Source organism: Phasianus colchicus, chromosome 3 (genome assembly GCF_987193195.1).
Source record: "Phasianus colchicus chromosome 3, bPhaCol1.hap1.1, whole genome shotgun sequence".
NCBI classification, from domain to species: domain Eukaryota; kingdom Metazoa; phylum Chordata; class Aves; order Galliformes; family Phasianidae; genus Phasianus; species Phasianus colchicus.
This window is the reverse complement of record NC_143438.1, coordinates 38,112,096-38,124,351: the sequence shown is the minus strand read 5'-3', so window position 1 is coordinate 38,124,351 and position 12,256 is coordinate 38,112,096. Positions and strand designations below refer to the sequence as shown.

General features: G+C 36.1%; 2 protein-coding genes across 4 annotated transcripts in view; one reads left to right on the top strand and one right to left on the bottom strand.

Moving 5' to 3' along the window:
* ZNF407 (zinc finger protein 407) overlaps positions 1-12,256 on the top strand; it is a 351,093-nt gene that overhangs the window by 116,302 nt on the left and 222,535 nt on the right. The gene's annotated exons all lie outside the window — the stretch shown is intronic.
* On the bottom strand, positions 3,087-3,748 carry LOC116226250 (protein MANBAL). Its single transcript, XM_090138331.1, has one exon. The coding sequence runs from the start codon at positions 3,586-3,588 to the stop codon at positions 3,271-3,273; it is 318 nt and encodes a 105-aa protein (XP_089994457.1). The 5' UTR covers positions 3,589-3,748; the 3' UTR covers positions 3,087-3,270.

Below are 12,256 nucleotides of genomic sequence, written 5' to 3'. Positions count from 1 at the left end.
GCACAGTTTGGAAGATGTTATGGAATAAAGTAGATATGTGCTAAATAAGATAATTCTTTTCAGTTGAGGTGAACTGTAAGTCATGATAAATGATTTTCCTGCACAAAATTCCCCTTTTCTGAGACAGTATTAGTTTTTACTTTAATTACCAGTTCCAGTAATGTTTCCTATCCATAACTGTCTACCAAATAGACTGTTGCTGAGCAGAGGGTACGGCCTGTTTACTCATCCGTTGAAAAGAGTGCCGAAGTTCTACCAAGTCTTCCTTACTTGGTCTGAACCTCCTCATGGGAGAGCGTCCTTCATTTAAATATTTAAATATTAATGTTTCATCTTCATGGCGAAAAACTTCAATGTCATTTTAAGGGTACATAACTTTGCTGGGGAATCTGTTCCCATTACAGGTGTGAGTCTCATTTTTATTCTGAATATGGGGAGAAAGCATTTTTAGAAAAATGGAACTGTGCTTCCAACTTGAGAAGTCTGACTTATTTTCTTGTCGCAGAAAAACAGCAGCAACAAAAACAACAGAAAGAAGCTGTCAGGGTGGTTTTCTCAAAAATGGTTTAGCTGACATTAGCCACAAATGAGCAGAGCGACACTAACTACTAATTGATTACAGTAATTACGCAGTCTTTGGCTAGTTTGTATTGGAAAACTATATATACTCCTCACATAAATGTGAACTTGCAGAATGCACAGAAAAGGTCACTCTCATTTGCATGATAGGCTTCATTAGAATATGCTAAGGACAAGACCTAGTGTTTTATGACTTCAGGTGATGAATAGCTACCATATTACTCTGCTCGCTGAAAGCATGTTTCAGTCACCTTAATTTACATGCTGTTTTTAATGCTAAGAAAAATCTGTGAGTTGTTGGGGAGCTAGCAACAGATAACAGTTTCGTTTTATTATGACTGTGTTATGGGATATATTTAGCTTTGTTCTTTGTTCTAAGGAGAGAAAAAACATTTTTTGATATTTTATTTTGAGGAGGAAATTCTGTACATTTCTCACATCAATGATTATCTGTGCTCCAGAACTACAATGAAAAAAAGATTTTTTTTGCAAGACTTCATTTTTAACCTGTAAATATAACCTGTAAATATACATATACATTTAGATATATATATGTGTGTGTATATATATTAAAAAATGGGGACTAGGGTAGGAAAGCAATTCCCTAGATCTCTAATATTGGGGGCTCTGTCTTTAGGTAAACATTTTTCCTGTGAAGATAGGAGATGCAAGAGAGTTTTACTTGTAGATGGACTTCATTGCTTGTATATAATGAAAAAAATAAATTCTAACACAGTAAGTGTGTTTCCAATTTGTGATACGTATTCTGCATCTGTAATGACGGACATCTGATATTCTATCAGGCAATAGTTGTTTCATTTAACTGTAGTTCTGCAAATCCTATAATAGAGTGGGTAATGAAGGTTCTCATATCAATATTTATATATTGTAACATATTGAAACACGAGATTGACATTTATAGGTTTCTTGCTTGCTTGAAGTTCCTTGGGTTGTACAAGGTACTTCAATGAGTAAAACTGGCTAGAAAGTAAAAAGTGGACAGTTTTGTTATAAATTGCAGTTTTGTAATAAAACTGTACAATGAGCTTGCACAAGCTTTTTAAAATATCATTGCTGCCACTGAACAGGTCTGTAATTTATTTATTCAGGAATGTTAGCGGCGTTTTTGATTTATTTGTTTTTAGAGAAGTTTTGTTAAGCAAGATAATGAGCAGAGCTGGTGTTAATCATTTTACTATGCAACTGTGAAAAATGAAAATTTTGCATATCTTTAACACTGTTGGGGAAAATAAATTCACTCATAATGCTAATGGTCTATTGGGGTAATTTAAAAAAAATGTTATCTGTTACTCTGGAGAAATTCAATGCATTCATATGCTAAAAGCTAAACTAATCAATATATAATTATACATCCATATGTACGTATGTATTGAATAATCAGAATTATTTGTTATCTGTAAAGATGAAAAATGAATTTGATGGTGGTCACTGCCATAGGTGACTACATGTTTGTTTATGAATAGCCCTTCAGGTGCGTATATTCCTCATGTAAGCACCTTGCAAAGTTTACTTCCTACAGCTGACTCTCAAGAATGCCAGATGAGTTTGATATCTTCTCAGGTGGTCACGGTTTCCAAATATGGCACAGGTTTCCATGGCCTTCGCTGAATAATGTTTATTTTAAGGATTTACTGTAACAGTGAAATTTAGTACAGGATTCAGTGTAACTAATTTAGAGAATTTAAAGATTGCATGCCCTTTAAGTTGTCTCTGTTTATACAGCTCAGAATTTGATGTGTTCTGCCTGGCATCCAGTCCATTGTTTTTGAGGATTGCTATTTTTCATTTATTTTAGTTTCCTGCTGAACAACTGTAGTCTTCTGTATCAGGCTGTCTCTGAAAACATATCAGGTTTCTTTATGGTTTTGGTGTGACTTAGCAGACAGATAAAACTGAGTTTTGCATTTTGAATGTGAGTTTCTGACTAAAGATCTGAACATTGAAGCCCATCAGTTCCTCTGGTTTCATCTGATCATCTTTTTTTGTTAATTTTTACTTTCACCTGTTAAGCATTCACGACTAAATGATAGTAGATGGGGAAGAGCAAGTTGTTAGGAGCTTGACTTTGAGCTGAATTTAATAATCTTTTTTTTAAAAAAAACAACACTAAAGTCTGAGGAAGGAAAGTATAATATGACAAGAAGTGACATTTAGCACATCATTCTACTTAAACATCTGCTACTGGACCTTTTCTATTCTTGATGATGTTACTGTCTGTTTTCCCCCTCTCTACCCCCAGTGTCATGTGAAGTGTGGCTGAGGAATTTTCTTAGTGTTATTTTTTTTTTCTGTGCCATTTTTTCCCCTCAGCCCAGTTTTTAATCTTGTTTTTACCACTATTTGTAAAGATCTACTAGAAATTTCTGTTTACACATGAAAATTGTGGTTTGCCTTTAAATGTGATTGAGAGATGGATTCAGACTTGCAAAATCTTTAGATATTCAGCTATGAGTGCCTCCAGCTTGATGGAGATGTAAGAAAAAAAAAAAAAAAAAAAAAAAAAAGAAGGGAGTAATAAGTAATAGAAAAGTGGCCATGAGCAGACCGAGGAGGAAAAAAGATTCTTGCTAAATGCTGGAAAGCCATATGATACAGTCAGTTGCCTTTGATGTCCTCTCCAAGGAAGCATTATAGTTGATTATTTTGTCTTTTAAAGCTTATTGGTCAGGTCTATATCATCTTATTTTTTCTTGATTCCTTCTTAAGTTTCTTGCTTATTTGTGAAGCAATTGCCTTTGGTTTCTTCACTGTCTCTGAAGTCTGAGGCTCAAAACTGTCAGTCCTGGACTCAAGAGTCATTCTCAATATCTGGAGGGATAGCCTCTCTTCTTTATTGTCTGTCTTATAGGACTTTGAAATTGATGTGATTATGGCTGAAACACAGGTAAGCTGGAAAATGGCTTCAAAGAAGAGTTCATAGTGTAGCACATTCTCCGTGACAGTGAACTCAGCGATCTCTGGTGAGGAGAAATCCATCTCAGCCATCATAGAGCAAACGCCCTTCTCCTCTAACGCTTCCAAGAAGACTGGCTTCTGGGATTTTCATGGCACATATTTTGAGAGAGAGTGTCTGCTGCCAGGCCACACTACCCTGGAAGACGATTGGACTGGATGATCTTGGAGGTCTTTTCCAGCCTTAATGACTCTATGAAATTAAATTAAAATATTAAAAATATGGGCTACAAACAAAACTTTGCAAAACAACAAGCAACCTAGCCACTGGCAATGCTTTTCTTTTCATATCTTTTGTATTCATATCTATTTCTTTTTTCCTTGAAAGAGAAGATAAGACTTTAAAAGCCTTCCATATTGCATTCTATATAGAATATGGCATTGGAATTCTGAGGAGGGTGGGTCATGTCCTTTTAGTCTTTCTTTGCGAGAAACATGCATGGCTTGAAAATGACTTTTTGATCTCTGATAAGGTGAAAGAGAAAGAAAGTATGAAGAATACAGTACCTCAAAAAAATCTTTAGCTCCCTTAATAGAAATAAGCCTCTCAAAGCTTGTTGACTGCTGAAATATTCTGCCACCGTGAGCATGAGCCTCTGTCAGTGAAGTCAATAATGAGTTTGACTGTTTCTTCACTATGGGCTAAATTCCAGGCTGTGTTGTTACTCTATACTGCACTCTATTTCTTGTCCTTGTTGCTGTGTTCATTTGTGCCAGAAAGAGAATGCAGTGTGACAGCTATCACTACAAGTGCCTGTGGACATCATATACTAGCCAAATGCTAGATGTTGATAAATATGTTGTGATTAGACCTTGGTATCTAGATCATATGCACTATATTGAAACCAACACTTATTTTTGCTCTTTTCTTCAGGAAGTAAGCTTGCATTAATTTAGAGGTATTTGGGGAACAAAAATGTCAACTCTTTAAAAGAAAATATAGATATTTTCAGTTTGTTTCTTTTTTTTTTTTTTTTAACTGGAATGAAATACATATTTTAGAATACTTTATAATCCTCTTAGTGATGCACCTGCAAAAAAGTGAGAAGAAATGCTTTGTCTCGCCTTTAAAAAAATACAATAAAGAGCAGCATTCTTTGGGTGCTACAAATGTAACAGAGATGCAAAGAGATACAACAGAGAACAAAGATACAGACATACACAGCAAAATGTATAAAGAATCTGGAAAAGGGAGTTCTGGTTTAACCTGAAAAAGTAATCAAAATAATTTGCTTTTTCAGTTGTGTCCATAAATACGTGTTAGTCTGTCTTCCCCTTTGGCAAAAATTACATGGAAAAAAGCAAAGATGTGCAAGTGGTGTTGGGTTGGTCTTTGCTTAGTTGTGTGCTGGAGCAGGGATGCATTCATCCCTCTGGGGAGGGAGATTCATCCCATTTCTGAACATCATTTTCTGAGGAGATCTTTGGAGAAGCTGAGAGCTATTCAGTGAAACAGCCCCTGAGAGCTGGGGAGAAAGGAACATGAGCCATCATGCCATCAGATTCCTCTCCTATGCAATTTTGGAGCATGCAATGAATGCCATCTGTGAGTATAAACTGCATTTTGGGTGTGTGATGGGGTATTAATGCACCAGCTTTGCTCTTACGCACAGCAACTGTGTCGTCTCTGACCAAACTGAGGGGCTACTGATGCTGCAGCTAAGCACAGCGCTCTTTTTCTCCCAAGTGGTGGGGTTTATTCAGAAAAATGGCAGTCTTGACTGTGAGTCTTTATTCAAAAACATTTGTCACGTACTTCATTCATGTAACTCCATGAGACTTAAGAGCAATGAGTTTGAAGTTCATTATTCACACCTTCTTTAGGAACTTGTACCTCACCTTCTATTACCCATGATTGGGTAATTACTTTCATTGGCCTTAAGGTACTTACAGTTTTATATAATCTACTAATTTTCATTAGGGTTGTTCAAATATATTTCTTGAAAAGCAGGATGTCTTTTTATCATAAGTGATGGTAAATTCTCAGTGAGTTGTCGATACTGTTAAGACTTGAGAAGTTTCCCAATAAGTATCCAAGAAGGTAGCTTCAATACCTGTACACTGAAGTGTTACGAAAGCGATTTTTTGTTCTGTTTGTACTTGGCACCCTTCAGTTTTGATTTCTAATTTGTTTACATCTTTTCTACACTTTTTGTAATTTTGAATGATTACATCAGAACATTTGTAGGTTCCTTATTTGGAATAATTGTATTTTTGCTATTGAAATAAGTAAGGTAAATATTTGCATCAGTTCCTACTCCTCACCCACAACAAAACAACAGAAAAAGAGTCCAAACGTTTTTACTACATCAGGGAGATAGAAGTCTGGATGTGCCTTCAGGATTTCTATGCAGTAACTCTGACCTGCCTATGCTGTAGTCTGTTGTCTGTTAGACTTCCTATTCACTTATCTTTCCAAGGTCATTGAGATGATGGTCCTTGAAAGCATTCTGGAGAGGGTAACAAAGCTGGTAACAGGGCTGGATGGTATGTCCCGTGAGGAGGGGCTGAGGACATTGGGCTGTTCAGCCTGGAGGAGACTGAGAGGCAACCTCACAGCTCTGTGCAGCTCCCTGATAGGTGGGAGCAGAGGGAGCTGGCAAACTCTGCTCCTGACACCCCGTGGAAGGATGGGAACAGCACAAAGCTGTCAGGGTCTTACAGGGTACTAGAAAACATTTCTGTGTCATGAGGCTGGTCTAACACAAAGCAGGCTTCCTAGAGGTGTGGCTGATGCCCCGTGCCTGTTGAAGAAGTGCTTGGACAGTGCCCTGAATAACATGCTTTAACTGTTAGTTAGCCCTTAAGTGGTCAGGCAACTAGACTAGATGACCTTGGAAGATCCCTTCCTACTGAACTACTCTATACTGTTTTACCAACTAGAATTTCCCAAATAGATGTACAGAAGTCTAAAGCATAATGTGATCAATATTGAAGAGATTCCAAAATGCTCTCAACATCCCATAGAATCTACTGTGCTCTATGAAGTGAGAATTTCCTTCAGATGACATATAAAAATGGAGTTTGTAGGAGAGTGTTTTGATGCTGATTCCTTCCACATCCATTGCCTTTTAATGTCTTAGAGGTGTTTGCAGTGTTGGAGCTCTTTCCACGAACAGCTCTTCTAGCGCTGTGTAAACAGACAGGGTCAGGTAATGAACACAAAAAGGCTACTTCAGATCTAGTTACACAAAATCTCTCCTCGTGAACCTAAGTATGTTGACATTATCAGCAGACGTGTCCGTTTTGTATTGCAGGAATGTGCAAATTCAAAGAGGCAGAAAAGTATGATAAGAAAACCTGGCATGAACAACCAGATTCCACTGATGCATGAACACAAACACACACCAGCTCACAGATACACATATATTCTGAGGCAAAAATGAAACAGCTTCTTGGCAGATCTTATTCACACTTAAGTGGCTAATTGCCCAACCTGACACCAACACTGTCAGCGTTACAGTGATAATATTTTTTTAAAGGGTGAACAATTCTTCAGCAATGTCTTCAATATCCTTCATATGAATGTCCTTTTCTGTTACAGCAAACATGAAAATTAGCCGTTTTTAAAAATCAACATGTATTTCTGATCATTGCAAGGCAAATGCACGTATTGAAAGCTTCTTTGTATGCTTGGAGCAAGTACAGAAGACAATATTTATGATAAGACAAAAAATTTTATATGCCTGTTTCTGTTTTCTTAGGATCCGTTTTCAAAACTTCTAAGAGGTCAACATGACTATTCTGTATCTTAGAGATTTGAATAGAAAACCTTAAGTGTTTCCCTTTTTGTCCTTCCTGTTGGAACACGGTAGCATGACCAGATGATGATGGCTTAAAGGATCAGCTGATAGAAATTTATCGTTCGGGGATAGAATGGCTCTGGGGATGAGTAATTGGATACAAATCCTGTTACTTTCAGACTGTCTATTCATGTACAGCTCATCTTGATACTGACCACAGGTTGCTACTGTCTGGTGATTTTCTGATAGATTCTTTTTGAAAACTTTGTTTTTCTTACTCCAGTAAATGACACTATTAGAAATGGCACTGATGTTTGTTGTCACGTTGGAAAAAATCACAATTGAAAGGGCATGGAAAATGAACTTCAAATAATAGCTACTAAATGAAAATTGGTGGAAGATAGAGGGATATTAAGAATTACAGACCAGTGAACTGTGAGTACTGCATAAATTGAAGTAGTATGTTAGAATATAACTATAAAGCACAGTCGTAATGCCACTGCGACACAATGTTGCAAAGGAAAAATATTTCCAAATACTTAAGCATACGTGTAGGCTACTTAGTATAAGACAGTGAGCAAAAGTGTAGCTTATTTGGATGCCCATGCATCCTTTAACAAATTCTGTTATAACTGGTGAATAAATATATACCTTGGTAACTGTTGTTTTAGAGGTAGTTTTGCAATGGCTTAGAAATTGATAAAATCTAAACTTTTTAAATGGATTGACTGTGCTCTGTCACAAAATGTACAACTGGGATAGTGTAGCTGACACAGCACCTCTTAAAAAAAAAAAAAGAAAAAAACAACAACTCAGATATTATTTAATTACCATCATCATTATGAGATCATTCTGGTGAAACCATAGATCATTCCAGTGAGCTGTTTTGTAATGTCTTACCCTGCACTAATCAAACTGCATCTTGATATTTTATTTTTGAAATACTAAACATGCATTTGACACATACATCAGCTAGTCAAAACAAGGGAATTTTTATTTTTTTTTTATGTTGACAAAGGATATCATCAATTCATTAATAGATCACTGTGCTTAAGAAATTCTCTTGTTGAACTATCAATTATATTTGTAGAAAAATTAGTTTCATTTATATAACAGGAATTTTAATATACTTCTGGTCCTTGTTATGCAAGTTCCTGTCTCTTCAAGTTCTCTTGAATACTTTTTAGGACTTTACAGAAGGTGCTCAGCAAAGTGAAAACCTTTATTGAAATATTAATTTTTCTGGCTCTCTAACTGCAGTTTAGGACACACTTAAAAAGTGTTAACAAAGAAGGGATTGTATAAATTCTCTAAAACATAGGATAATGTCTATTCTCAGGAACATTTTTAAGGTTCCACCTGTCTCAGGCATAGGAAGTGCGGAGCGTCCTCCTCAACAGGAGCTAAATTGCATGATACCTCATCAGAGGTTTTCAGCACTTGTTTTAATATTATTTCAAAATATGTTTGTATGGGAAATTTCAAAACACTTCAATAAAATTAAAACGAAACAAATAAAACCAAAAATTCTTAACAAATCCTGGGAACTGCTATATATTAGAAATCATGTCTATACAAAAAAAAGATGGTTTTTTTTTTAGGTGGAATTTTTAAATGAAACTAAATGAAGTTTAATGGCTTATAACATTGCATGAATTTGTCAAAACTGATCAGCTGGATTGCTACACAATGAATACTGAAAATGTTCTGGTTTTTAGGCTTCTAATAGCCTACAGCCATTCAAAAGTCAAAATGTTATTTGATGATTTCAGAATGTTAATGAAATTATTATTAATAGCACATATATTAATCTTAATGATATATGTAAATATGGGCAAATATAAAGCTCTGTTGACACCAGAAGGATTTTTCTATTGCTGAAAGTAAACCTGAGGTAAAATTTCAGTGATGGAGCAGAAAGCAGTCTGTATGAAATAAATCAATAAGAAAATTTCTGATGGAGTTTAAAAATGTACAGAAGCGCATAGGATTTGGAGTGCTTGCTAGTACAAAAAATTTTTGAAAAGGAAGGACAATCATGCTTGCTTTTATATCGGAAGAAAATAGGCAATGTAAAAGGCTTTGCTTTGTTGTTATCTTGATTTGTTCTATTATCATATCCAATAAATGCATCTGTCTGGGTTTTGTTTTGGAGAAGGGGGGCTAACATATCATTTTGCACTGAGGATTTGTTTGGGTAGTAATTTGTTTTAGCTGGCTTGATTTCTTTCTTTTCTTTAAGTTAAAATGTTCCTTCTCTTAGAAAATACGTGTAATTATGATTTTCCATATTGGGCACTGTTAATCAAGCTGCAATATGCTTTTCACTGTTGCTTTAACACAGGATATATTTTTTAGGAATGCAGCGACTTTATGTCTACAGAATGTAGAAATTTCTTCTCTGTAGTTATATGTAGTAAACAGCTTGGTATATTTTTTACTTTCAGATCTATCTTTGAAAAGCTAGATTTTGCTAGTATGACACGATCTCTGTATTACAATGTGAAAAAGAGAGAAATAACTTTATTATATAAGAGAATTTCATGGCATTTTACCTGTTGAGGGCCCTGTAGAGCCAGGAGTGTAGTACAGTGACTTGACTAAGTGACAGACAGTAGCAGCCATAGTGTCACTGTGTATTATCACCTCGTGCTAGCTGGAAGCACTCCCTGAAGCCGATCTAGGTTGTATAGTCCTAGATGAGGTCTTCATGGGTGCTGACCATAAAAAGTTCATCAAAGTAATGAGGCGAGGCGAGAGCTTGGCGCTCATGGGCAGAGCTCAGCACCAAGGAGTGTGAACCGGCTCCAGCTGTGACAATAAAACAGCAGGTGGCTGCTGTCATTAGGGGTGGCAGATGAGGCAGGGGACTAACATTCAGCCCACAAAACTCTCATTTGTTAGCCATCGCCACTGTACCATGCAAAATAGCTTCCATCTCAGTCAATTTTACTTTGCAAAATATTACACAGTCGCCATAAGAAAATTAGAGCCTTGGGTTTACAGGTTCCTTGGATCTTATTATCTGAAAACTCGGCGCTTGCAGGCTAGGTGGAAAATGGGACTTTTTCCTCCCCTGAACAGTTACGGGATCTTTACAGTAATTTTATAATATGGCTTTTTTTACCCAGGCATGTGTTTATTGGTTAATTTTTTGGACTATTTTATTCATAGCTCTTTACAAAATCTATTCCATCCATCCATTCGGCTATGTGTTGCATGTAACACTGCCTGCTATTCAGTGCTTCAAAAGTTGCATGCTGATCAAACTAATCCTGTCTCCAGGTCTGCCCAGATACCAACATTTCATGTCATAAGTCATGGCTTTGGTGGTTCTGAGAAAACATAAAGGAACAGAATTCTTTGATTTTTTTGTTTGCTTATTTTAGTCTGAAACAAACGAGAAAGCATTCTTTATGTACTTAATTTTTCAGAGATCATTTATACTGCCTAAAGTGTGAGGCCATCTGTGGCTGAAAACCCTCTGGTCCAAAGCGATGGTTTCCACACTTGCTCCAGTTGTGACCATATTTTTTTAAATTTCTCTGCTCGGACAGGAATACAGGATAGGTCTATAAGATTATGGGACATTTTCCATGATTTTTTAAGTCATCAAATGTTTCTTTACAGTTAGTGTTGAGCATTGGTGTGATTCGTCCATGACAAAACTATGGCTCATGGCTGTGGGACTGTTTGTGGGAAAAAAAAACTGTTTTCCAAAGGATTTATGCTGACCTGTGTAAAGTTGATTACTTTAGACTTAATTCCTTTAAATCCCAAGAAATAGCTTACAAGGAATGGCTACTTATTTGCTAGTTCTTTTTTTTGTTTGCTTTTTTCAATTCTTAGAGAATTCAGCTGTTACAGATTTTAGAGATAATTATGTTGAAATAGGAGAAAGAAATTTGAACAAGTAGTAAAAAGTACTTTGTCAGCTTCTAGCCAGCCACTGATAATTTCAATGGAGAAGATGTAGGCCATTTCTACAAATGTTTCCTCAAATTTCTTAACTCATTTAAGAATATTCAGAATTCTTTCACGTCTGGCAAATTTTTAAAATACAGTTTTCTGTTCTGTTCAGTTGAACGGTTCAATGCCAACAGCGTCAAAACATGACAAGAGCATCCAATTGCCCAGATTCTTTGGCTTTGTTTACCTGCTAGCACAAAAATGAAAATAGTTAGACCTTGCTCAGTTTCTTAAAACGTCCCAAATTCATATTATACAGGGATAAAGAAGCACAGATACTAAATAGTTCAGATTTTACTCATCTCTTCCTATGTATGTGATGGTTTCCAAGGCTGATGTTAATGATGTAAACTTCATGAAAGACAAAATATGATGTAATAGAATGAAATGGAATAGTGCTACGTGTGTGTTGGTATGTGTGCTACCTATGCTGCCAGGTTTCCCTCCTGTTGAAAACTGGTGGATTCTACTGTTCCATACTAGCACTTAAACCTAAGGCTCTATGGCTACAACAACACCAAGGATCAGAAAAGGAAGAGCCCTCTAGTGGAAGTGTCATCTCAGAAAGACTGACAATAATTTTACTGTTAAAGAGACATGGTTTATGTCTCTTTATGTAAGTCTCTTTATAGGGCCATATTTTCACTTTGTATATAAACTACAGTCCTGTATCCTTGTAGTAACATATCTCAGAGTTTTGGCTGACAAAACTCAGAAAAAAAAACCACAACAAATTCTGGTTTTTGCATTTTTTCAGGCAATCTAGTAGTTCTCTTTTCTTTTAATAACATACCATAACATTTTGTTTTCAGCAAAACTTATTTGTCCTTCAAGGGTTTGTTCATCTGCACACTCAATGTGTTTGTATACGTATATGTGGGCCCTTGAGATCAAAGGTATTTTTTTCTTAATTCCATTGGACATATATATAGATCCATCTTTCTCATGCTTGATTAACTCTGACCGTTTCTGGCCACACATCTCAACTACGG